This window comes from Natator depressus, chromosome 20, assembly GCF_965152275.1.
Source record: "Natator depressus isolate rNatDep1 chromosome 20, rNatDep2.hap1, whole genome shotgun sequence".
Classification (NCBI taxonomy): Eukaryota; Metazoa; Chordata; order Testudines; family Cheloniidae; genus Natator; species Natator depressus.
This window is the reverse complement of record NC_134253.1, coordinates 2,336,240-2,361,793: the sequence shown is the minus strand read 5'-3', so window position 1 is coordinate 2,361,793 and position 25,554 is coordinate 2,336,240. Positions and strand designations below refer to the sequence as shown.

General features: G+C 66.0%; 1 protein-coding gene across 3 annotated transcripts; it reads right to left on the bottom strand.

Annotated features, from left to right (window-relative positions):
• Positions 1 to 2,916: 2,916 nt before the first annotated feature.
• ESYT1 (extended synaptotagmin 1) lies at positions 2,917 to 25,124 on the bottom strand. 3 transcript variants are annotated; one of them, XR_012635901.1, is made up of 32 exons: positions 25,036 to 25,124; positions 16,485 to 16,526; positions 16,240 to 16,374; positions 15,654 to 15,727; positions 15,183 to 15,255; positions 14,872 to 14,961; positions 14,326 to 14,381; positions 13,920 to 14,043; positions 13,666 to 13,842; positions 13,382 to 13,464; positions 13,154 to 13,202; positions 12,373 to 12,462; positions 11,577 to 11,669; positions 11,327 to 11,398; positions 10,811 to 10,897; positions 10,562 to 10,711; positions 10,275 to 10,427; positions 9,814 to 9,990; positions 9,270 to 9,352; positions 8,986 to 9,034; positions 8,797 to 8,886; positions 7,761 to 7,856; positions 7,371 to 7,442; positions 6,945 to 7,031; positions 6,713 to 6,859; positions 6,453 to 6,625; positions 5,882 to 5,980; positions 5,189 to 5,320; positions 4,971 to 5,076; positions 4,833 to 4,882; positions 4,028 to 4,172; positions 2,917 to 3,258 (listed from the first exon to the last, which is right to left on the bottom strand). XR_012635901.1 is itself a non-coding variant. In XM_074935697.1 (31 exons), the coding sequence occupies exons 3-31, from the start codon at positions 16,336 to 16,338 to the stop codon at positions 4,139 to 4,141; spliced, it is 2,865 nt and encodes a 954-aa protein (XP_074791798.1). In that variant the 5' UTR covers positions 16,339 to 16,374; positions 16,485 to 16,526; positions 25,036 to 25,124; the 3' UTR covers positions 2,917 to 4,138. The 3 variants fall into 3 exon arrangements, 2 of the variants coding, with proteins under 2 accessions (XP_074791798.1, XP_074791799.1); XM_074935697.1 differs by having other exon boundaries at positions 2,917 to 4,172; XM_074935698.1 differs by having other exon boundaries at positions 2,917 to 4,172; positions 11,327 to 11,395.
• Between the last annotated feature and the right edge of the window lie 430 nt (positions 25,125 to 25,554).

The window sequence follows — 25,554 nt, the reverse complement described above, 5'->3', positions numbered from 1 at the left end:
CCAGCCCCCGCCCCCAACTAGGCCCCAGGACTAATGGACCCCAGGTGCCCTGATGTCGCCTCCTCCAGCACCCACCCCCTCCTGGCGTGGGAATAGAACCCAGGTGTCTGAGCTCCCCCCATCAACACTAGGCCACACTGCCTGCCTAACCCCCCCCAAAGTGTGTGGGGGGCAGTGGCCGGGGGGCTGCTCTGCTGGCCACGGGCAGAGGGCACAGTACGCAGCTGGGCGATGCAGGCTACGGTGCTGGGGTGGCTGTGACCCCCAACATGGAGCTGGGAGGGGGGGCTGTGTGGCAGGGAGTGGGGGGGCACTCTCACCTCTGACCCCTCCCCCCCAGGCCTAGGCGGCGGTGCCAGCATTCAGATAAACCCCGGTGTGCTGGCTCCTGGTGGCCAGTAATGTTTGCGGGGGGACGGGACTTTTGGGAGGTGCCCCCCCCCCGGTTTAAATTCAGCCGACGATTTGTTGCATCTCCTATGCTGCTGTGAAGTGTTGCCAGCTTCAGTGAGCCAGCGCTGAGTGCCGCAATCTCTGTCTAAGCAGCTGCTGTGGCCCACCCCAGAGGTGGCTGCATCCCAGTGCTGGGTGCCGCAATCTCTGTCTAAGCAGCTGCTGTGGCCCACCCCAGAGGTGGCTGCATCCCAGTGCTGGGCGCCGCAATCTCTGCCTAAGCAGCTGCTGTGGCCCACCCCAGAGGTGGCTGCATCCCAGTGCTGGGCACCTCAATCTCTGCCTAAGCAGCTGCTGTGGCCCACCCCAGAGGTGGCTGCATCCCAGTGCTGGGCGCCGCAGTCTCTGCCTAAGCAGCTGCTGTGGCCCACCCCAGAGGTGGCTGCATTGCAGTGGGATCCCTCAGCCCCCCAAGGAGCTGGGTGGGTTAATTAGCACCTGGAAATTACCCTGAGTGTAAATGAAAGTGCCAGGGCCAGGCTGGGGCTGCCCGGCCCTGGCCCTCGGCCGAGCCCTGCCAGCTAAGCAGGGGTTGATGGAAAAGTCCAGCTGGCTGGTCCTCCGTCACGGCTTGATTAAGGGTTGGATTGAGGCCCGCGGTCATCGCCGAGCTATGTGCCTCCCCCCGCAGTCCCATGAAGCGGGTTTCTCCGTATATTATTATTAACGAGCTGGCCTGGCTGGGTGCCCAGCAGTGCTGAGCAGGGGTCAGGGCTCATGGCGCAGCTCCATGAACCAGGCCAAGCCCGGGGGGGGAGGGGGCAGAAGGGAGGGGCCAAGCCCAGCAGCTCTGGAGGGTGCAGGGAAGAGGGGTGTTTAGGCCTGGCACTTGGTGGGGAGATGGCGGGGGGGGATGCAATGCCCCCTTCACAGCCTCCCCTAGGGAGTGAGTCTGGCTCCACTACCCTGGAGCATAAATCCTTGCTGGGGGCTGGGTGCCACCCAAACCAGCTCCCCCGCCACTTCCACACCCTCAGTGGGGCTGTGCCCACCCTGTGCCTCAGTTTCCCCTGTGAAACAGGGCAGCTTCCTGCCCCCTGGGGCTGAGGGTTGGGACCCATGGGCCAGTCACAGGTGGAACCCACAGGGGTGAGGCCATGCAGGCACAACTTGACACTCGTGGGCTAGCCCCCACCCCGCCATAGATCGGGGCCCACGCAGGAGCGGCTCTGGGCACGGTGAGACCTCCTTTCTCTGCTCCAGCCTGTCTCAGACGGGTGGGGCCCAAGACAAGCCCCCCAGGGTCCCCTGCTGCAGCCTGTCTTAGAGGGGTGGGGCCCAAGACAAGCCCCCCAAGGTCCATCCCGCGGTGGAGCGGGCATGGACTGGGGGCAGCATCCCCTGTTGGTCTCTGGGCCCCGCCTGCCGTTCTCACCCGTGTCTCCCCTTCCTCCCGCTGCGGTGGGCCCAGCACCTTGGCAATGGTTTGTGCTGGGGGCTCCCCTTCAACCCCCCAGCATGGGGAGGGGGCTGAGTTAGCAAAGAGCTGGAGGGAGGGGATCCCCAGCAAGGAAACGGGCAGAGAGGGAATCGCTGCCCCACCGGCTCAGCCCAGAGCCCCAGCTCCTCCCGGGGGGCAGCTGAAAGGCACCGGAAGAGCCGCGATTGGCAGGAGCAGGGGGGCAGGGGAGGGGATTAGGGGCTGTAATCCCTGGGCATGCGCCAGCCGGCTGCGGCTCGGCAGGGGGTCGGGTTCAGCGCCCGTGGGCACGTACGGGGTGCAAAGAGCCTGAGGATTGTTTGGGGACAGCCGCAGGCCGCCTACAGCCTGTTAACCCGGCTTAGGCTGCTAATCCGGCCCCACTTCATCGCAGCCCTCCTGCGGCTCAGCCCACCCCACGGGCATGCCGGGGGCAGCTGCTGGGCCGAGGGGCTGTTACTCTAGGACAGGGCCTGGCCCGGGCACAGCTGGCCAGGCCCCACTGAGCCTGTCTCCGCCGGGGGCCAAAACCAGGCCGCCGCGGGGGGATGAGCCGGCCCCCTGCACTCCAGCCAGGCCCGAGCCCTGAAGCGTGAGCCGCAATCCCTTTCGGCAGTGCTGTCGTCAGGTGAAAGCCAGTTCTGCCCGGCGCTGGCACCGGGGCCAAGGTTGGCCGGGGCGGGGGGAGAAGGGGAGCGAGGCCAGGCCTGGCCCAGATCTACAGATTTAACCTTCAAATCGGCAACACTATTAACATGGGCCTGGCTTGTTCCCAGGGGGAAGGGGGAGAGCCGGGGGGGCCGCCCCCTCCCCCTCCATCAGACCCAGTTCCCACAGCTCGGATCCACCGGCCCTGGCGCAGGAGGGCAGACAGCGCGGGTACGGCAGGCAGCTCGCCAGGGCTGGGGTAGCTGAGAACCAGACCCGAACCCCATGGGGGGCGCTCCGGGGGCTGGAAAGTTGGACAGGCCCCATCGAACGTGGAAGGTTCCCCTGTGACCTGCCCGCGAGGTGAAACGGACGTCACTGGGCCAGTCGGCTGCTCGCTTTTATTGGCAGAGGCGGGTTACAAGGGTGCTGGCCTGGCAGACGTGGGCCCGGCCCCACAGGCAGCGGGCGCGATTGAGTCCGGCCGCGGGGGTGCCCGGCTGGTGCTGGCTGCGAGGGACGCTCCTGGTGCAAACACTCGAAAAGTGGCGTCTTCACAATACGGATAAATAGGGCGCAAGAGTTTTTGGCTTGAGCAGGGGGCGGCTCCCACGGGGAGGGACCAGGGCACCGTCCGGAGGAAATCTACCTTCACCCCATGCCCGGGGGTACGGGGCAGAGCCCTCCTGCCCCCTCCAACCAGCCTGGAGCCCGCTTCTCCCACCCTGATCCGGCTGCTTTATAAAACAAGAATGAAAAGGCACGTGAGATAAATAATGTAAAAAAGCCGAGACGTTGGCACAAGGAAATAAAAAAATCCCAGAGAAGGGAAAAAGAAAAACAAGACGAGGGCCTTGGAGAGAGCAAGACACTGCGCGGGGTTGGGGGGGTGTCTAGACCCTTAGCGAAGAGCACGAGCGGCTGCATTTTGCAGTGGGGCGGAGGGGGCCGGTGGGTTCTGTGATGGGGCTGGGAGCCCTGCTGCTGGGTACAGGGGAGGTGGCAGCTGGGAGTTTCTTCCGACAGGGTCTGGGGTTGGGAGAAGCTATATCATGGGGTGAGGGGGAAACTTTCCTTCTTGGGGCGATAAACCCATTGGGGCTCTCGCCGCTCAGGACAGGATCCCTGCCCTCCGCGGCTCGGCGGGGGTCTCACCCGCGCCCGTCACCCTGGGATCTGGGCTGCTTTCTCTACCACACTGGGGCAGCTCGTGCCAGCTGGGACAAGTCGGGCACGGCCTGCCTTTCGGACCAGGCAGGTGGGGTTCTTGGGGGGGGGGCCACGTCCCACCCTGCTGCCTGACCCCTGCTCCATCTGGGGTCGTGCCCAAGAGCCAGGACGAGGCCCCAGGCCCCTGCTTGGCTCCGCCGTGGGTCCATTTTCTTTGGTCAGTTAAAAGGCAGATTGTGTTTGGCATCCCTGATCAGACACGCGGGGTGGGGAATGGTGGGGGTGACCCCCCCCATCCACAGCCCCCCCCCAGCGTTCACCCCCATGGCTTCACACCGAAGAGGACGGAAGAGAGGCGCGTGCTCAGAGCCACACAAGCGAAGGCTGGTGCCGCCAGGGGCGGGCGTGGGCTGGACCCTGCTGGGAAGCGGGGGGCTGCCAGGGGGACTAAGAGCTGCTCTTGTCGTCTTTCAAGTTGTGCCTGGAAGATCAAGGGGGGGTGGGGGGGAAGCGTGTGAACGGGTGGGCAGCTGCCTCCAGAACTGCCCCCCCAGCCCAGATCCCACCCCCACGGAGCAGGGGCCTTTGCTGAGCCGAGCTGGGCACCTGTGGAGCTGGGGACGGTGACCCAGGAGCAGCCCTGGCCCCCAGACCCACAGTGCTCGGGGTCCCCGATGCAGCCAAGGGACCCCCCATCCTTCCTGGGGAGCTTGAGATTCTTCAGACCCACAGGGATGCAGGACACGGGGCTCCATTCTGGAGACGGCTGGGGCCCTGCACTGCTCTGTCTGTGGGAAGCCGCACTGCAGCCACCTTCCCACCTTGGGGTCTGAGGCCACAGAGATCAGGGAGCCGCACTGGCCCTGGACTTCGCCAGGGGAACCCACCTGGTCCTGCCTGCTCTCCCCAGAGAGGGGGAGCGTTCCCAGACCCCCCCCCCCATTGCTCCAGCTGCGGGGAGGGGCAGGGGGCATTCCCAGACCCCCCCCCCATTGCTCCAGCTGGGGGGAGTGGCAGGGGGCATTCCCAGACCCCCCACCCATTGCTCCAGCTGGGGGAAGGGGCAAGAGACATTCCCAGACTCCCCCCCCGTTGCTTAGCTGGGGCAGGGGGTGTTCCCAGCCCCTCCCCCCCCACTCACCACTGGGCCCTGCTCTGGGTCAGGTCCACCTGCGACAGGTCAAGATGCACCTGGGGAGAAAGAAGTAAGAGTTATGTGATTGTTCTCCCCCCCTCGATCGGAGAGCCCAGCGGTAACCATGGCGATGCCCCCCCTTACCTTCCCCAGGGGCTCCTTCTCCCGGGACATGAAGGAGACGCTGTTTTTGACGCAGGCCTCCAGCTTCCTCCGCGTGGCCTCCTCCAGGGACAGCTCCCACTCGAACCTGCCGGGCGGGGCGTGGGGGGGAGACAGAGCTGTGAGGGGAGCCTGGGGACGGGACCTGCACCAGTGGGAAGAGGTCTCCCCCACCCCAGCCCATCACTGCCCCCCATCACCTCTCATTGAACTCGGGGTTCAGGGTCCTTTTCCGCACAGTGGTTTTCCTCTTGGTCACGCGGTTCTTGTCGGGCAGGAGGATCAGGGAGACGTAGGGGTCGGGAATGTCCTTCGAACTCGCCCTCAGCTTCCTGGGGAGGCAGGGGAGGGCGGGGGGACACACACAGCGTGAGGGGAATCAGAACGTGGCGAAGCTCTACCGCCAATGCAGAGACGTGCCCAGAAAGCCAGAGCAGCACCGACGGGGGCTGGTGCCAAGCTTCTGGGGGGCCCCTTTGGGTGCCCAGCCTGTGTAGGGATGTGGGGTAACCTGGAAGCTGAACCCCAAAGGCCCAGATCTTACAGCTGCTGGTAGGGGAGCTCCAGGAGGGGGACGATGGGCACCAGGTACCTACCACCAGCTCCAGCCAGTAGTGGGAGCCTCTCGCAGCCCTGAGGTCAGGCCTGAGTGGGTCACCTGGGGGAGGGCAGGGGGGAGAGGGGGACGCAGTCCCCCTCCAGTGAGCTCCATTCAGTGGCTCAGAGCAGCTGGTTCTGTAACCAGGGGCTGAACCGAGCCCCCCGCCGGCCAAGAGGAACTTAAAGCTCACACAGGGCAGCTGGAGAACCCAGGCGTCCTGGGAAACTCCCCCCGCCCTGAAAGGGGTCCCAACATCTCCGCATCGCTATGCTCGCGCCCCCCCCCCCATTACCTGCAGGAATGTACGACGACAACTAGCTTGCGCTCATCCGTGTGGTACCAGGCTGTGAGTTGCAGCTGGCCCAGGGGACCCTCCGCCAGCTCCAAGTTACTGTGCCGGAGAGAGGGGGCAGCGTTAGGGGGGGCCCCGGAATCCTGCCCGTTCGGGTGGGTGCATTATTAGCAGTATTATGGTAGCACCTAGAGGCCCCAGCTGAGTCTCTTTATGACATGAGCTTTATTAGCGGTATTACAGTAGCACCACTGTAGCGTGCCCATTATTAGGGGCATTATGGTAGCGCCCGTGTAGTGGGCCCTTTATTAGCAGCATTACGGTAGCACCGCTGTGGTATGCCCTTTATTAGCAGTGTTACGGTAGCCCCTAGAGCCCCCAGCTGAGATCCCAGCTCCATTATATCATGCTCGTTATTAGTAGCGTTACGGTAGCCCCCCAAGTGGCAGCTCCTGGCAGTGCCAAGTCGAGCCCAGGGAGGTGGGGAGGGCCCCAGGGTCCCCCAGGAAAGAGCTGGGAACCCAGGGGGCCGGACGCTCCAGCTGCACCCCCCTACTCAGGCACCCCCCACCTGTCCATGTGGGTGAGGCGGTGGCGCAGCTCCTGTGCAGGGCCGGCACCCCCGGGGTCCCCGTCCTCCCTGACGTAGAGCTCCGGCTCTGACCCCCCCGGCTGCTTCTTGGCCTCCTCGCCAGCTGACGGGGTGCTGAGGGTCTCCACCCCCGAGTGCTGGGAGACCAAGATCTGGGGGGCGGGAAGAGACAAGGGGATCAGAGGGGTTCAGTCTCCAGTGCACCCGGCCCCCCCCCGCCCCCCCGCCGGGCGACTCACCCCCAGCTGCACCCGCAGCAGGACCTGGCTGCCAGGGCCAGAGTGGCTGAGCGGGAACCAGCGGTCGAGCACCAGCGTCTCTGCCGCCAGCAGCTGGGTGAGGGGCAGGCTCAGCGCCCCCAGGCTCTGCCCCCCCTCGTCCTTCACCTGCGGGCGGGACGGACGGACAGACAGAGCTCAGGCCTGGGTCAGCCAGTGGAGGGAAGGATGGGGGGTGTGTGTGGAAATTTACCTGCAGCTCCAAGGACTCCACGTGGGGGCGCTTGACGAGGAAGGAGAAGCCTTCGTCCCAGATGGGCTCCGAGGTGGAGGTGGAGATCTGGGGGGTGGGGCGGTGGGGAGCCTGTGAAAGCAGAGAGGCCAGGACCCCCCCCCCCAGCACCACCAACCAGCTGCCACACACCCCCTCCAACACACAGGGGTGCCCCTCCGCACGGCATACCCCTGGGCACAAGTACTCCCCCAACACCCGCTCTGCCCCCTGTCCCAATGCCTCTCCCTCTCCAGCAGCCCCACCACTGGGCAAACCCCCCAGACCATCCCCCCGACCCACAGGGACCCCCCCCCGTTTCCCCCCACATTTGTCCCAATGCCTCTCCCTCTCCGGCAGCCCCCATCACCAGGCAAGCCCCACAAACCGACCCCCGCGTCCCGCTACCTTGCTCTTGTAGGAGACATTCCGGAGGGAGAGGCTGACGTAGGGGCTGGGGGGCTTGGAGCCCTTCCGGAGCTGGGGAGAAGGGGGGCGGTGAGTGGAGGAAACCTAGGGGGCACAAGCCCCATGGAGCTGGCCCAGCCCCCACCCTCAGGACCAGGCAGTGGGGTGCACGACAGGCTGTGCCGGAGGCCCCCAGCTGGTGCCGGGGCAGCCTGGGAATCTGCCCTGCTCGGGGCCGGCTGGCACAAGCTGGAGCCACCCGCCAGGAGCCAGCCACGGCCGCAATCTGGGGGTCTCACAAGGACGGGGGCAGAGTGCGCACAGAGGGTGGAGCAGGAGGCCTGGGCGAGGACGGGACCCAAGAGTCCAGGGGGTTCGGGGCGCGCTCACCGGCAGGTCGGCCGCCCGGTCCAGGAAGACAGAGAGCAGGGCGGACGAGAGCTCCGCGCTCCTCTGGCTTTGGGTCAGGCTGTTCACCATCAGCACCTGGAACGGAGCCAGCGTGAGGCCCGGCCCGGCCCCGCGGGTCAGCGCCAGGGGGCTGCCCACAACCGTGGGCAGGGGAGGGGAGCATGGCGTCCCACCGCGAGGGCTGGCTACAGAGCAAGCGCCCAGCACGCGGCCTCGCTCCCTCACTCCCCACCCGCAGCCCCCCGCTGGCTGGTGCCCCTCAATCCCCAGCCCCCCGCTGGCCCAGCCCTGGGCTCCCCCCACCTCCAGCTCTGTCGGTGGCCCTCACTCCCGACCCGCAGCCCCCCGCTGGCCCAGCCCTGGGGTCCCGACCCACAGCCCGGCGCTGGCCCTGTCTTGGACGGGTTGCATAGCCCATGGGGCTAGCTCATCTTCATTTTATTCAGCGGTAACACAAGGGGCCTGCGGCCCACAGGACATAAGCTTCGGCCGTTGGCACAAGGCTTGAGGCCCGTGATGGTGGCCCGGAGAAACGGCCGAATGGTGACCCCCCCAGGCAGCCCCCCGGGCGCTGGCGATGAGGATGTCAGCTGACATCCCAGGTTGTTCTGCCCCCGACGGGGCGGACGGACGCTCTGCGTTACCTCCCTCACCGGCTTGGCAGGGCTCCTGCAGCCTGAGCGGTGCGGCTGTGCCCCCCGGGGGTCCCGGCTGTACAGCAAAGCCCGGGCCCGACCCTGGGCCAAGCACCCGCCCCCCCGCAGAGCCAGGGCTGGGGATTCTCCGGGAGCCAATACCGAATGGGCCTGGGGGGGGCTTGCGTCGCTTGTGACATCTGCTGCGTTTTGAACCCACTGTCCGCTGAGCCCCACAGTATCGCTGTAGCCCCCCGCCCCCCCGGGCTGAGAGCTGACCCTGGCCCTACCCCGCTCCCTGGGTACTCTGTGCTCCAGCCCACAGTGCCCAATGCAGCCTGCCCAGGATGCAGGGGGCTGGCTGGGCCCCCCTCCCGTACCTGCTCCAGCTCGGCGCCGTTGGGGGTGGGGGGCAGACACTCCAGCCTCACGTGGAGGCGGCCGGATTTCACGTCCTCCAGGGGGAGCCACTGGAAGGAGAAAGGCAGCAGGGGTCAGATCCCCTTGCCCGCCCCAGCCCCCCGCCCCCTTCCCCCACTGCTGCCCCCAGAGGGCCCATGAGCTCCCACCTCGTCGATGAACCGGCTGCTCAGGGCTCGCTTCAGGGCGATCTTACACCTGAGGGAAGAACACGGGTCAGATTGGGGGGAGGGCCCCCCACACAGCTTCCTCTAAAGCTGAATCGTGCTGGAGGGCCCTGCAGACTGGGCAGGGGGTGCAGAGAAGCCCTCGGGGGGCCCCCAGCTGCTCCCCGAACCAGGGAACCCCAAGAGGAGGCGAGTGGAGCAGGTGGGGGCTGGGAGCCCCGGTTTGATTCATTCCTCTCCCCTGCCCCGTTCCGGTCCCAACCCACCTGCCCAGGAAGTCGTCCTTGTCGATGTCTTTGTCGTAGATCTCAAACTCCACCTCCTGGCCGGGGATCTCATTCACGATGACCTGGGGGGGGGGGCAAACAAGGGTGTGTGGAGGGGTCACCAGAAGCCCACCACCACCCGGCACAGACCAGGTTGGGACAGTGCGGGGCCGGGAGCCAGGACTCCTGGGTTCTCCCCGGCTCTGAGAAGGGTGGGGGGGTCTAGTGACTTAGAGTGGGCAGGGGCTGGGAGCCAGGACTCCTGGGCTCTACTCCCAGATCTGACCGCTGCATGACCTTGGGTGGTCCCGCCCTTTGTGCTGTTCCCCCATCTGTAGAATGATGGATGAGACCCCCCACCCCGCCCCTTGGGGGTACTCAGGGGCAGGAGAGGAGGGGAAATGTCTCTCTGCCTCCTCCTGGCAGGCTCAGCTCGGCTGGTCCTGCATAGCCCCCCGGGAAGGGGAGGGGCTGTGGCGGATGGGGTGAGGGGCACCCCTCCACTCTGCTCCCCAGGGCTCTTCCCAGCCTGTGCCCCCCTCACCTCGTAGACCTCGTTCCAGCGGGGGCTCAGCTCCTCCTTGATGACGTGGCTGCGGAAGCTCTGCCCGCCCAGCCGCACCTTGGCGTACGGGTCCGACTTGCCCCGGATCATGCCGCCCATAAAGTTGTCCTTGGCGATGAGGTTCTCAGCTTCCAGCAGGTGAATGCGGATCACGCTCTGCGGGGAGGGGTGGGGGTGGGAGCCTTCGCATGACTTGCTTCCCCCCACAGCCACCCCCGACGCTGCACAGGAGAGCCCCCCTCTGGAGTCAGCCCTAGGCTCGCTACCCGCGTGGGGGCTCCGTCTCCATGGCCCTGCTAGGAGCCCGGCGAGCACCCGGTGCCCTGGGCCAGATTCGAACCGGCCACCTTGGGGTGCGGGGCTTGTCCCAGCGCCCCATGGGAGGGGCTGGCTGCGGGGCCCATACGGTGAGCATCCCCCGCCCCCTCCTGCGGCTGTACCTCGGTGCCGAACTGGGCGTCGGGGCTGGCTCGGCTGGGCCGGGGCGGTGGGTCCACACTGCTGCCGACGAATGTGCTGGTCTCCACGTCCGACTGTCCTGGGGCGCACGGCCGGGGAGAGGCGCAGACCTCGGGAGCGTCCAGGAACAGGATCTGTGGGGAGAGCGGCACCGGGCATCACGGGGGGCAGCTGATGGTGGCTGCAGAGCTCTCAGCTGCTGGGGGACACCCCCGCACCCGAGATCCACCCCCGGCCCCGGGGGCCAATCCCTCTGCCCTGGCTTCACCCGCATGACGAGCTTCATGTAGATGCGGCTGCCCGGCCCCGAGTTCTCCAGCTGGAACCACTGGTCCAGCGTCATGTCCTCGGCCGTCAGCAGGCGGGACAGGCGGACGCTGAGTGAGCCCAGGCTGGTTTGGCGCGTGTCGTCCTTCACCTGCAGGGGGCGGAAGGGCTCCTGTTATTGCCCAGGCAGGGGGAAGGGGCGGGGCTATGGCAAGGGGGTGGAGCCTGGCAGAAAGGGGGCGGAGCCCACCTGGATGTCGATGTCCTGATTGGCTGGGTCCTGGAGGAAGAAGCGGAAGGCCTGGTCCCAGACGGGGGAGCTGGTGTTATAGACGATCTGGGGGGAGGAGATGGAGCTGGGTTACAGCGCCCCCTGCTGGAGCAGGCCAGGGCAGGAGGAGACAGGGGCTGCCCAACAGCCAGCACCCCCCAGCTCCTCACAGCACCCCCTCTTGGGAGCTCCCCCAGCTCCTGCCCCCCACAGTGGCCCCTGCTGGGAGCCCCCACAGCTCCTGCCGTGTTCCCCACAGCACCCCCTCTTGGGAGCGCCCCCACTCCTGCCCTGCTCCCGACAGCACCCCCTCTTGGGAGCCCCACCCAGCTCCTGCCCCACTCCCACAGCGGTCCCTGCTGGGGGAGGCTGGAATGGGCGGAGCTGGGGGCTCCGTTTTGGCTCCACTCTTTTTGCGAGCCCCCCATCACACGGTAGCCGGGGGGGGGCCGGGGTCACCACGGCCCCGAGGCTGCCCCAGCGACGGTGGCTCACCCTGCTCTCCCGCGTGACGTCCTGCACTGAGAGCTGCACCATGGGGTTGGGCTCCTTGCCGGGCTTCTTCTGCTGTGGGGAGACACGGGGGGTCACTGACGGTAACCGGGGGCCAAGACCCAGCTCAGCTCAGCCCAGCCCAGCCCAGCCCTCCTCCCCATCCCCCCAAGGACAAGCCCCCCCAGCCCCACTCAGTACAGATCCCTTCCTCCCACTTTCCCAGACACCCCTCCATGGCGCCGATACTCACAGGAAGCTCCTGGGCCCGGTCCAGGTAGACGACCAGGATGGCGGCCGACGGCGCCTCTGGTTTGGAGGAGATTCCTCGGTTCCTCTGGAGGACCTGGGGGGGGGGGGGAGGGGGAGTCACCCCTGAAAGCTCTGGCCCAACAGACCCCCCTGTGGGGCCCCCCCATTCTTGTCTGCCCAGGAGTTGGTCTTCCCCAATCCCCCCATGGATCTTAAGCTGAACTTATCCGTCCTCGCAACCGCCCTGGTCTCTGCAGAAAGGGAGGCTGCAGTCAACTGATGATGGAGTCCCAGAGCTGTGGAGAGAACCCAGGAGTCCTGGCTCGCAGCCCCCTCCTCCCCCACTCTAACCACCAGACCCCACTCGCCTCCCAGAGCTGTGGAGAGAACCCAGGAGTCCTGGCTCACAGCTCCCTCCTCCCCGACTCTAACCACCAGACCCCACTCGCCTCCCAGAGCTGTGGAGAGAACCCAGGAGTCCTGGCTCGCAGCTCCCTCCTCCCCCAGCTCTAACCACCAGACCCCACTCGCCTCCCAGAGCCAGGGAGAGAACCCAGGAGTCCTGGCTCCCAGCCCTCCTGCTCTAACCACTAGACCCCACTCTCCTCCCAGTGACGGGGGGGCTGCACTGTGGTGATGTCCTCTATCCACAGCCCTGGCTCCGGCAGGACGCCCCCCGTGGAGGGAGCCCCTCAGAGTCGAGGGGAGCCCAGGCTGGCGCTGGCCGCGACGGGGGGACAGGATCAGGCTCCTGGGCCCTCCCGGTCCCATTCCTGCATTTTGGGGGGGGCTCTCACCTGCTCCAGCTTGGAGGCATCGGACATGGGTGTGAGCCACTCCAGGCGCAGGTGGAGCTGGCCCCGGCCACCGTCCTGCAACGGGAACCACTGGGGGACGGGACAGGACTTGGGTCAGTCCCTGAATCCCATTTCCCCCAGCCCCCCACTTCCGCCTCTGCCCCTCACCTCCCTCCTGAGCCCCGTCTGCCCCTCCCCATCCTCAGCCCCCATTTCCACCACAGCCCCCCTGCGCCCCCGCACCTTGCTCCACCCACTCACCTCCCCACCCCCACAAAGGGATCATCTCTGACCCGCCCAGATCCCGCCCCCCCACCGCCGGGCCGAGCGTCTCTCAGAGTTGGGCACCAAATGGGTTTCTCGGCCCGGGGGAAAATGTTCCCACCCCAAATCGGGACAAAAAATCGAAATCTTGAAATTTTTTCCATCAACAGGGGGAAAAAACCATCCCGGTTTGGCTCAGTGTTGGCCTTTTCCGAAGCCCAACGCTGGGATTGACCCGACGTTCCGGACCCCGCGGCTCCTCGGCTCCGCGCCTCTCACGGCTTGGAACCGTCTCCCTTCCCAACCCTTTCCAGACGCCCCCCCCCGGCCTCGGAGAGAGACTCTCAGCCAGCCAGCCTCTCCCAGGGGAAACGCGAAGTCAAGAAATTCCCAGGCAGTTCCCTCACCTCCACACCTGGGGAGGCACCCCCCCAAATCCACGCACCTCCCCCCCAGTGCTCCCCCCGGCCCTTCAGTCCCCAAATCTGCCCCAACTCCCTCCTGCTGCCCCACTGACCTCCTCCAGCACGCGGGCCTGCAGCACCTCCCCGAAATCCAGCTTCATCCTGGAAGGGGCGGAAGGAGACGCCGTGAGCGCCCGGCTGGAACTCGCCGCTCCGAGGGGGGGTTGAATCTGGCCCTGGCCTCCCCAGTGGCTTCAGCCATCGTGGTTCTGCCCATCCCCAGAGCAGGGCTCCCCCCTGTGCGGATCCCAGCCTGGTGCCCCCCCACCCGCATCTCTCACCTGCCCAGGAAGTCGTCCTGGTCGGGGTCCTTGTCAAACAGCTCTACCTCCAGCTCCTGCCCCGGCACCTCGTGCACGACGAACTGGGGGGTGCGGAAGAAGTGGGAGGGGTCAGTGCATTGGGAGGGGGGAGCGCACCAAGCCCAGACCCACGTGCACCCCACCCAGGGCTCCGTCCCCCTCTAGCGCCCGGGCCACGGGCAGCCATCTGAGAGGCTCCCCGGCTAGTCGGGCTGCAGTGCCCCGAGTTCGAGTCCCACTGGCCGGCCGTGGGGCACGCTCACCTCGTACGTCTCGTTCCAGACGGGGTTCAGGCTCTCGTCGATGACCTGGCTGGTGCAGAGCTGGGTGCCCACGCGGACGAGGGCATAGGGGTCCGACTTGCCCTCGATCAGCCCCTTCACGTACTTGTCCTTGGACTGCAGGTCCTTGGCCTCCCGCAGGTGGACGCGCACAATCCCCTGAGGAGCCAGGGGGGAGAGACTCAGCCGGGCCCTGGAGCCCCGGCCCCTCCCCCCGGGCGCGGTGCCGGCCTTACCCTGGGCAGCGGGGAGCGGAGCTGGGCTGCGTCATGCAGGTCGGGCACCAGGGGCACCAGCAGGCGATTGGGCAGCACCAGGAAAGCCGCGATGGAGTCCATGATTATGGAGTCCGACAGGGAGCTGCAGGGGGGCGGGGCAAGGGCAGAGCTCAGCTGGCTTGGGTGGGGGGGAACTGGCCCCAGCTCCCCCCCATCCCATAAACGTGGAGGGGAGGGTGACCAAGGAACAGCTGGGCTGCGGGGTATGGGGGCGCGGACCCGCACTGGACAGGGAATGGATCCTGCTGCGCCCCCCCCCCTCCAGTTGCCTCCCTGCCCTCCAACCCCACCCCCTGCTGCGTGGGGCATTCACTGGGCGTGGGGACCCCCAGGCTGCGAGTGGGGAGGGTGGGCAGGGACTCACCTGAGCCCTGGGATGTCCAGGAGGTTCGTCATCCCCGTCCAGTTAATGTCCAGAGTCTGGGGGAGGGAGAAGCAAGGGCGGGGGTTTAGACTCGCCAGCTGCTCCCCCTGAGCTGGAGGGCACACTGGGAATCCCGGACAGACGGACAGACAAGGTGGGTGCACTTCTTATCAGCGCCCCCCCCCAAAAGGCATCTTGGCATCTCCCAGGGGCCCCTGCAGTCAACCCCCCCCCCGTGGCTGCATCCAGTGAGCCAGAGCCTGGGCCTGGGGCCGTGGGGCCACGACACGTCCAGGGACTGACGCCCCCCCAGCCCCCAGGCTGCACAGCGGGGAAGCCTGGTGCTCAGAGCCCAGGGGAAACCCAAGTCCTGTCCCCGCCCCCGGGAGCCATCTGCACCCCCAAACAGGAGAGCAGGTCCGGCCCCAGACAGATCTCCCATCTCCCACCCTTGTCCCCAGCGCCCCACACATTCCTCAGCCGGGGCGGGGGCCTTGGAGCCAGGTCTCCCTGCAGCCCCCAGGCGTTGGGGGGGGCTGTACTCACGGGGCGGCGGATGAAGAACATGGTCAGGGCCCCCACGATGGGCATGTCCCCGATGAGGGGCTCCAGGATGACGCGAAGCACCCCGTGCAGCTGGGGGCAAGACGGAGAGTGAGCGCCCGGCCCAATCCCCCCCCAGACTTCCCCAGCCCCCACCCCGCACACCTCCCCCAGCTCCCCAGCAGCCTCCCCTCCTGAAAACCCACCCCCCAAATTCTTCCATCCCAGCAAAACCCCCACGCAGAACGGAGGGTGGAAAGGGGGGGAAGCGGCTGCCCCCAGAGGCTGCAGTGTCCCCAGCGGGGGCATCTCACCTGCATCCCCTTCACCCCGGCCTTGCAGAAGAATTTCTTCACCTCCACGTCGATGTGCACGTCCCCCACGTAGCTGCGGAGACGGGAGCATGAGGGGCGCGGCGCCTTCCCCCCCACTTAACCCTTCGCACCCCCTCACCGTACCCCAGCTCCCCCCCAGACCAGGGACCCCCATCCTCTCCTTAGCAGAGAGCCAAGACCCGTCTCCCCGCCCCCTTCACCGCCCTTCTTGTGGGCCGGCTGCCCCACCATGCCTTGGGGAGGGGACCCGACGCTGCACAGGGCAGCCAGGCCTAAGGGCCGAGGCTGCTGGCCACAGACAGGCCCTGCGGCTTCTCACGGTGAGATCCTGGCCCGGGCGACCAGGCCAATCTCTGAGAACCAGCACATTCGGCACCCCCGGGTGAGTCTCCGAGCTGCGCTATCGGGGCTGGCTGCTAGGGAGCAGCGCGGAGGCAGCTGGCTCCTTACCTGACAGTCAGGTCCAGCAGGATTTGCTTCTTGTTCTGGCCAGTGTGAACCTTCACGCCCATTACCCTGAGGGGCTGGATGGAAGCAGGAGGCAGACGGTTACCGGAGCACGCCCTGCCCCCTGCCGGGGAGATCCTGACTCCCCACATCGGGGTGCTGGCTCCCCAGAGGGCTTGGAATGGCTCTGACCCTGAAATGCGGCTGCCCCTGGGGTGGGACGTGGCAGCTGCTCAACAAGGCCACGTGCTGCAGGCGAATTGAGGGAACGGACGTGCACCCAGCCCACGTGATGGGGGGGGGGTCTCCCCCAAGCTCAGGGAGGGGCTGCTGTAACAGGCCTGGGGTCCCACTGACTCTGTATATCCCTGGGATCCCGCCCCCCCCAGCTCCATCCATCTCCTCCAGCAGCAAGGAGGGAGGAAGGCAGAGATTCCCTCGCTCCCCGCTGGAGTCCACTCGTACAGCGAGTGGCTCGGGCCTCAGCCGAAGGAGCCTCGTGCTTGGCTGCTCCAAGCCTAGTTTAACGCAGCAGCTGGGGAGATGTGGGCTCGAGGGGAGGGGGCATGGCCCAAGGTGGGGGCCCTACCTTCTCGCCCATGTCGACCTTGGTGAAGGCGAAGGTCTGCAGGTGGGTGTTGGAGGCGCGGATCATGGGGGCGATGTTCTCCACCAGCAACTTCTCCATGTACTGCCCGAAGAAAGGCCAGGCCTGGGCCAGGATCTGCAGGGGGCACGTGGGAGGGTGGGGGAAAGGGGCGTTAGCTGGGGGGGCAGAGCAAGCCCTTCCCGCTCCCCATGGCTGATGGACATGTGCCCACCCTTCGCTCTCACCTTGTTGAGCCATTCGGCCTTCTCCACGTCCGGGAAACTGACCTGCAGACAGAGGCAGACAGAGCCCGTCAGGGGGGTGCCAGGCTCCCATGGCTCAGGGAGGGGGGTCTTGTGGCTAGAACAGGGCAGGTTGGGAGCCAGGACTCCTGGGCTCTCTCCCTGGCTCTGGGACAGGAGTGGGGGTCTGGTGGTTAGAGCAGGGGGGGTTGGGAGCCAGGACTCCTGGGTTCTACCCCTGGATCTGGGAGGGGAGTGAGTCTGGTGGGTTAGAGCACAGGGGGCTGTGAGCCAGGACTCCTGGGCTCCCTCCCTGGCTCTGGGAGGGGAGTGGGGTCTAGTGGTTAGAGCAGGGGACTGAGATTCAGGACTCCTGGGTTCTTGTCCGTTATGTGACCACAGATAAGTTACTTCCTCTCCCTCAGTTTCCCCATTTGCAAACCGGGGTTAGCACCCCCCCACCGGCCCCAGGAGGGGGCTGTGAGATGTCTGGGAAGTGCATGGGGGCCCCACACTGCAGGGGTACCAGGAGCTCCAGCCTCCTGCAAACAGAGATTCTTGTTGCTGTTTGCACCAGGCTCCTTATCACAGGGAGTGAAAAGCCCAGGACGTGCCAAGGGCCCCGTTTCAATTCAATCTGCTCTGTGAACACTGGGTCAGCGGGCGAGGACGGGCTGGGCCAGGAGCCCTGACCCAGGGTAGCGAGTGGCTGGGCCCGGGGTGACGACACGGCGGGAGCAACCTCGGGGTCAAGGGCCCCATGGCACAGCCCCCATGGCTGCTTATTGCCAAGACCCTGGGCGTGAAGCAATTTTGACAGCCGGCGAGGGCAGGTTTCTTCATCTCTCTCTTCTCAGAGCTGAAGGGGACCGCGGAGAAAAACCACAGGAGATGCCTGAACCAGCAGCCAAGTGGGGCACTGTGCCAGGCTTCTGGACAGCTGCCAGCGCGGGAGGAAGGCGGCCCTGCCTGCCCCTGCCCCCCCAGCACTGAACTAGGGGCCTCAGAGGGTGGTCTGGCCCCCTCCGTCCTTGTGCGGCACCAACGCCGCCAGTGGGAAAGCCCCTTTGCTCCCCGCCGCGTCCAGCCCAGGGGGGAGCGTTGCGGGGTGCAGGACAGGGAGCTGCAGAGACAGGTGGGGGGGACCCGGGCCCAGGCTGGGCCATGGGGCTCCCCCCAGCGTGCTGTGTGCGGATCTCTCCCCTGCGACTCGGCCCGGCCTGCCGGCTGGGGAAATAGGGCAACGTCACCGTGCAAGAGGCTCCGGGCCTGGCCCTCCACCCTGCAAGTCACCCCCCCAGCGTTACAGAGACGCACGGCCGGCCCGCTGGGGGTGTGGGGCGGCGCCCGTGCGATGCCGTTGGCAGGGGGGGAAGTGGGGGCGCCGGCTTCCCCGCGAGGTGAATCAAAGCGAAACGCTGTGCACCCATCTCACAAATCCACCCCCTGCAGCCCCGCCCTTCCCCCCTCAATCCGGTTTAAGGACGGGGCTGCGGGGGGGGCAGCATGAACCAAACCCGTCAAGTCACCAGCTGCCTCTGGCCCCAGTGCCAGTCATGACCCCATGAACTGGGCCAAGGCTCCCTTGAGGGCCGGGGAGCTAGTTTTGGGGGCCAGCGACTGGAGGCCGAGGAGCTGGGGGGGGAAGGGAGGACGGATGTGACGGGGAGCCCAGGACGGGCTGGGCATGGCAACTGGCACTGGGCCAAGGAGGGGTGGAGACCAGGTGGCGAAGAGATGGCGCCAGGGAGCCAAGAGCGAGCAGAAGGTGTAAACTCGGGAGCAGGGGGGGAACCTCTGGGCCATGACTCACAGGGAGGATCCCCATGTGCCTGGCGAGGATCAAGGGGGGCCTTCCCTTGCCCCCCCCACCCCGTCAGAGCCCCTCGGCTCAGGGAGCGAGCCCTGGGAGGGACCCCGCGGAGTCCAGCCCCGACTCCCATGCCAGCGTGCTGGTCACAGACAGCAACGCAGGGAGCAGGAAAGGCTTGGCCAGGGGGGTCTGCTCAGGCCTCATCCTGTCAGCCCTTTGAAATCCTGCTAGCCACTTCACTAAGAGCAGGGGAATGGCCCTGCTCCCTGGCCAGGATCTCTTCTCCCTTGCATAGTGTGCCCTGGCCGCTGTGCCTCACCCCAGAGGTGGCTGCATCTCAGTACTGGGTGAGGGATCCCTGGACAGAGAGCCCCCGTGCCCCACTCCAGAGGTGGCTACATCTCAGTGCCGGGTGAGGGATCCCTGGACAGAGAGCCCCCATGCCCCACCCCAGAGGCAGCCGCATCTCAGTGCTGGGTGAGGGTTCCCTGGACACACAGGCCCCCTGTGTCCCACCCCAGAGGTGGCTGCATCTCAGTGCCGGGTGAGGGATCCTTGGACACACAGGCCCCGTGTCCCACCCCAGAGGTGGCTGCATTTCCCTGTTGGCACAGAGCGTGCGAAGGGCTCTGGAACAGACACAGACACAAAACAGTTGCCCCCAGAGCGGCTGCAGCCGGCGAGCAGGCTCCGGGCCAGATCCGAGCAGCCCGCGGGGTCGATGTCTCGGGCTCTCTGGCTGGGTGTGTTCCTGGCCCTAGGAAGCAATGGCTTGATGCCGGGGGACAGAGCTGTCCTGGCCCCCAGCCAAACCCTGCCACCCTTTGTCAGCTCTGAGCCCGAGGGACGTGCAGGGTGGCAGCTGGAGAGGCCGAGGGGCTGGTAGCTGCCTTGCGGCCGGGAGCCCAGAGCCTTCCCCAACCTGTTTCGCTTCCTCCCCTCGCAGGCGAAGGCAGAGAGCAGCACATGGAGGGGAGGGGACCAGCGGGGCATGGGCTGCACCCTCCCATACGGGGCATGAGCAGTGGACTCAGGGGGCCACCTCCTCCCACTTTAACCAGTAGATCCCACTCCCCTCCCCGAGCTGGAATGGAACCCAGGAGTCCTGGCTCCCAACCCCCACTAGATCCTACTCCCCTCCCAGAGCAGTGACAGAACCCAGGAGTCCTGGCTCCTACCCCCACCAGACCCCTCCCTTGCCCATCACAAGGGAGGCGTCAGGCCCAAGGGCACTTCTGCCCTAGATACGGCACTGAGCTGGCCCCGCCACGGATCATGTGCAGGGCGGTAACCACGGGACCCAGTGGGCAGAGATCCCACAGCTGGGGGGTCAAAGGGGGGCTCCCAGAGCATCTGATTAACGGCCTGCTGGTGGTCAGAGGCACAAGCCAAGAGCTCGGGGAAAGGGGGGACCTGGCCCCCCAGAAATGATGCTGGAGAAGGGGGTGGCCAGGGAGGTCTTTGGGAAGGGGGGGCTGATCTGGCAGGGGGGGATGGGGACCAACCCTGCTGAGCTCTGGGGACAGGCTGGCTGTGTGACCTAGAGGGGAGGAGACGACGCCTGCAGGGAATCGGATCAAGGGGTGGGTTGGGAGCCCAGAGAGGGACCTGGGGTCAGTGCAAAACCAAAACACCAACAGCCCCCGTGAGAGACCCTACAAAAACAAACCAGTATGCCAAGCACTCCCCCCGTGAGAGACCCTACGATAACACACGGGCACCCCCAGCCCCAGCCCCACCCCCGTGAGAGACCCTACGATAACACACGGGGATCCCCAGCCCCGCCCCCGTGAGAGACCCTACGATAACACACGGGCACGCCCTGCCTAACGCCCATGACAGATGCTCCAGTGACAAGGTGGCACACTTAGTCCGCTGTTCGCAGACTGCCAAGAGCAACAGTGTTTGTGAGTGACCCTAAAATAACAAACCCTGTGTCCACTGGAGGGGATGGATTTGGGGCACTGCAAACCGGGAGCAGGGAGCGATTGCCAAGTCCCATTCTGGCGCAGCCACGGTTCCCATAGTCCCGTGCAGCTGGAAAGCACTGGGCCAGATGGGGAAACTGAGGCACAGAGAGGAGGCAGGCGCACCGGTTGAACACAGCCCAGATCTCCTGCTACCCAACCAGGCCTCCCCGCTGGCCAGACGCTGCGAGGCCAAGTCCCTGGGTCGCCCCAGCGGGTCCTGCAGAGACCTGATCTGCCCAGCAAAGATTCAGATGGGCAGCCTTGCCCGCAGCGGGGCCTGGCTCAGGGCTCCACCATCTGGACACTTGAGCCGACCAGCAGGGGGCGAGCAGGGCATGTAGGGGGGCTCTCTTGGCTTGGAGATCTGCTAAGGCGGCGAGTTTGGCTCGAAGGAGCCAGGGTTAAAGCCAAGAGCCCACCCCTCCGCCGAGAGGAAAGTCACAGGCACAGGCTGGGAGTCAGGACTCCTGGGTTCTAGTCCCAGCTCACCGCCCTGCTGTGCCTCAGTTTCCCCATATGTACAGTATGCCTGACCTGGGAGAGGGCCTGCTGGTGAGGGTGGCTCGGCGCCCACACTCAGCACAAGGGAGAACTTGGCAGGGCTAGTGTAAGATAGAGTGTCCCGGGCTGGCACCGAGACGCCAGGCCTGGGTCAGGCAGCGCGATCCCCCCTCCCCCAACCCGACTAGCCCTTGTGGGGGAGGAGGCAGGAGCTGCGCCCCGCAGAGCAAACACCGCCCAGGGGACGCTTCCAAACCTGCCGGGCCTGTTCCGGGGAGGCAGAGCCCAGCTCCGGTCCGGGCGGCCTGTCCCCATCGGCACCATGGGGGGGCATCTCCCCGCCGTGCCCATCGAGGGCGACTTTAGCACAACAGGCTCCGCACGGCTACCGTCATGCAGCTGGTGCCGAGCGACCAGCCCGCAGGGCGCCAAACCCTGCACACGCGCCTGGCCCGGGGGGTCTCTATGGGGGTGGAGGAGGGGGAAGCTCAGCCCCCCCGGCTTTGGGCTCCACCTGGACCTTGTGGGGGAACCGGTTCCCCCGGCTGGGGTCAGCCAGGGGCTCCCTAGCGCCCCCTCCGGAGGCAGGCCCTGACCCAAAGCTAGCAGGAGCCTTTCTGCCCCTTCCCCAGGCTTTGGTCACGGCTGTGGGGCCAGCTCCCCAGGTGGCCTGTAGGCCGCATGTCTGGGGGGGGGGGGGGGGGCGAGGCAGGAAGCGGCTGTCTAGAGACAGTGGATGAGCGAGCCACAGGGGCCCGCGTCCATCACAGCCGCTCCACCCCCCGAGCAGGTTCACGGAGCAGAGCCGGGTGGGTGGATGGGGAGCAGGCGACACCCACAGAGCCGCTGGCAGCTGCCAAGGCCGCCTGGGGCTGAGAAAGACGCAGCAGCAGGGTTTCCGTTATGGCAGAAAACAGAGGGGGCGGCTGGCGGTGACTCAGCCACATTCCATGCGTGCCAGGAGCGGGGATGCTGGAGGCCGGCGGGGCGGAGCCAGGACGGGAGCGATTCCTGGCCTGTGAAACGAGCCTGCCAGGCCTCAGGGGGCTGCAGCGCAAAGCGTTGGATTGCCATAGCGCCTAGAGGGGCCAGCCGGGCTCAGGAGCTTGCCGTGCCTGGAGCCGCAAGAGGCGGTCGGTACCCCAAACAGCTCGCGAGCTGGGTAGACAGATGAAGGCTGGGTGGGGAAACTGAGGCACAGAGAGCCAGAGCAACTCGCTCAAGGTCACTCAGCAAAGCCAGCTCCCCCAAGGCCCAGACCACCAGTCCCTGAGCTACCCAGCCAACTGGCAGTAGCCAGCCCTGGCGCTGGCAGCCTCAGTGGGATGGCCCAGGAGGGGACAAGCCCTGGAGACTGAGCTCTGTTCTCATGCCCCCCACAGACAGGTTTGCCCACAACCAGAGGACATTTGCCCTGGGGCCGTGCTTGTTTCACAGCCCAACCTTTAGACCCCAATGCCGTGAAGCCTGGCAGCAGATCGCTCCCATGTGGTTCCACACCAGCCTGGCCGGGGGGAGGGGGCCGCCCCACCCGGCTGGTCCCACCAGAGGAGACACGGCTTGGGGTGGGCAGCCGGAAAACACAGGAAAACTCTCCAATGAGCAGCTCCCAGCCCCCATCTCGCCCTCTTGCAAAAGGGATCTGACCCTTCCCCACTGCCCCTGTATGATCCCCCCCCCCTCCCCTTTGCCAATGGATGGGGGAAACAGGGCCAGAGCACTCAGGGTCTGACCACGCATAGCCGGGCTGCGTTGCCGGCATCCCAGAGCAATCCAAGGCCTTTGGGGCAGCGGCCAGTGCAGGGAAATCTCTCCATGTATGGTGTGTAAGGGGATGAGCACACACACATCCCGCTTCCCCCACCCCAGCTGCCAGACAAACAGGGCCCAAGACTTTTTTAAACCAAGAAGATGACGCTTCGGCTCTTCCTTATCCCTCAGGATTAAAATCTTGGATTTCCAGGGCAGAAGGCACCAGTCTAACCACCCAGGGCTGCTGGGTGAGCAAGTGCATCTCTGGCAGAAAGACATCTAGTCCTGAGGCAAAGATCTGTATTCTCACTTCCTTTCACCCCGCCCCAGTTCCTAACCACCGTGGCCAAAAAAAGCAACAACCCTCTTTTCAACATCAATTTTGGTTTGTCATTGTTGACACTGTGTAAAGCATCTAGATCTTCATCCATTTTGGGTCCGTAAACCAGATCAGATGTTGTTCTGGACCCTGCCCGAAGGAGCTGGTGAGCTAAGCAATTTCACTGAGTCTGTCCCACGTCACGCTAAGATTCTCATGCGGCAGTACCTTGCTGTGAGGTTTTGGTTGCAGACACTGCAGGGGTAGGGTTTAAAAAGCCTACTGAAGAGTTTGGAAGAGATCTGAACCCTCATGCTTCAGGGCACGTGTCAACCTCCGACTGATAGGGGTCAGGAGGAAACTTCCCCTCTGGGGGGGATCATTCCATAATCGTCCCTTGGAACCAGCTGGGGTCCAGCCGCTGCTGGAGACAGGATACTGGACTCAGATGGACCCCTGCTCTGACCTATCGTGCTGGTTCCTAGCTTCAATCCACATATAACACCGCTTCCCACTTAAAGGTGTTAAAATATCATAATGACGTCATTTCTATTTCCTAAAAAAATGGAGCTCTAAAGATTGTTCCAGCCCCCCTTGTCCAAGGGGTACCTGAAATGCTCTGGTGGCAAAGAGGAAGGAAGGAGAACTAAAAACCGCACAAGCACCCGGCCACAAACCCTCCCGCCGCTAGATTTTAGTTCCCTTAAGCCCCAGCAGAAAATGCCTCGTGAAATGGGCTCTGGGCCGATGGTTAATGACTCCAATTAACTTGGAATCCAGCGCAGGATTAACACAAGCCAACCCAGCCCCGAGCCAGAACGTTCCCACCAGGTCTGAGCGGAAGCATCCGAAGAAACGGTTTAGCCTGCAGATGCTCCCACTGAAATAACCGAAGCCTGGATTCAGCAAACCACCTAAGCACGTGCTCAGAGCCCAGGGGCCTTTAAGCCCCGTGTCTCCCTGAACAGGGAGGGACTCGGTGACACGTCCTGGGGGCTTTGCTGGATCAGGGCCCTGTCTGGATGTCGGTGTCTAACTTTCAGCACCTAAGACTGAAGACGCCGACCTCTGTTCCTGGCTGCTCAGGATTTTGCTTCCACTGCAGCCTCCTTCAGCTGGTCCCTTCTCCTCTCCCCTGCTGGAGGCTGAGGGCCAGGTGCTCCGTGCTGGCGTCACAGCTCAGCACAGACCGGTGGTCGGTGCGAAAAGAACCAGCAGCCGGCTGCTGGGGAGCCCCAGCAAAACCCAGGGCAGGCCGCTCCCACTGCTGGAAAGGGGCTGCGGGGGAAACAGGCCAAGACCCTAAAACCAGGAGGGGCTCCCCCTGCATCGTCACTGATCCAATCCCCACCTGCTCCCCACACACAGAGAGAGATGGAAAAACCCGGCCGACTGGGAAGGGTAGGAGGAGAAGCAGTGAGGAAAGGGGTGAAGGGATGCGGCAGGATGGCAGGACGGGGCAGGGCTGGCATGTGATGGGGCCAAGCCAGGGTGGGGGCCTGACCCAGGAAGAGGCAGGGAACTGGATGCCCAGAGCGAAGGGCTCCTGGAGAAGGAATGGCGCAGTCTCTGGGCGGGACACGGGCATGTGATGTCCTGGGAGGAGGGTGCTGTAGACAGACCCAGCCAAGGACGGATCGCGAGATGCCCAAGGGGGCTGGGTGGGGACAGGCAGAGGATGGCAGGGACCAAGGAGAAGGATCTTTAGACAGGGCTGAGGCAGCTCCTGGTGAATGTGTGAAGAGGAGATGGGGGGAATGAGGGAGTCCCGGCTGGGGGGGTCTGGTCTGCTCATCCAGGTGGGCAGCTGATGGCAGGGATGGGGGTGAAGAGGATGGGGAGTTCCCCAGGGTGGGGCAGAGAGAACTGGGGGGGCAGGCACTCTCTTCACCCAGGGAAGGGGGGAGGGCAAAGAGGAGGCGGGGGGGACAGGGGGATCCCCAGGGGGGCGGGGAGTCCCAGGGGGACGAAGAGGAGGCAGGGGGAACCCTGGTAGGATGGTGGTCCCCAAGGGGGCAAAGAGGAGGCGGGGGGGCATGGGAGGCCCAGAGGCGGCGGCGGGGCAGGGGGATCCCCAGGGGGCGGGGAGTCCCGGGGGGGGGGGCAAAGAGGAGGCGGGGGGCCCCGGGGGGGCCCCGGGGGGAGGGGGCGAAGAGGAGGCGGGGGGACGGGGGGCCCCGGGGGGGCCGCTCTCCTCACCCAGGCGGGCAGCTCCCGCGGGCTCAGGTAGAGGCCGGCGGCGGCGGCGCTCACGTGGCGCTCCTCGTCCTCCAGCAGGCGGCGGGCGGCCCGCAGGCTCCGCTCCTTGCCCCGCCGCGCCGCCCGCCAGCCCGCGTAGAGCCCCAGGCCGAGCAGCACGAAGCCCAGGCTCAGGCCCAGCCGCCCGGCCACGTAGACCGGCGCCAGGCTCAGCAGCAGCTTCCCGAAGGCGGCCAGGGCGGCCAGCGCCTCGGCCGCGCCGGGCCCCGGACCCTCCCTCCGCTCCATGGGGCCGCCGCCGCCGCACTGGCCGCGCCCACGGCTAGCGGGGCCCGGGCCGGGCCGCCGGGGGGGCGGGGCCCGCGCCGGCCCCGCCCCGCGCGCCGGCCGATTGGACAGACCGGCGACGGGGCGGGGCCGGGCGCCGCCGAAGCCGCACCCCTCTGGCTCTGATTGGGCAGGAGGCGGGAGCCGCAGCCCTTTGCCTCTCCGACGGGCTCGGGAGAAGTCACGCCCCTC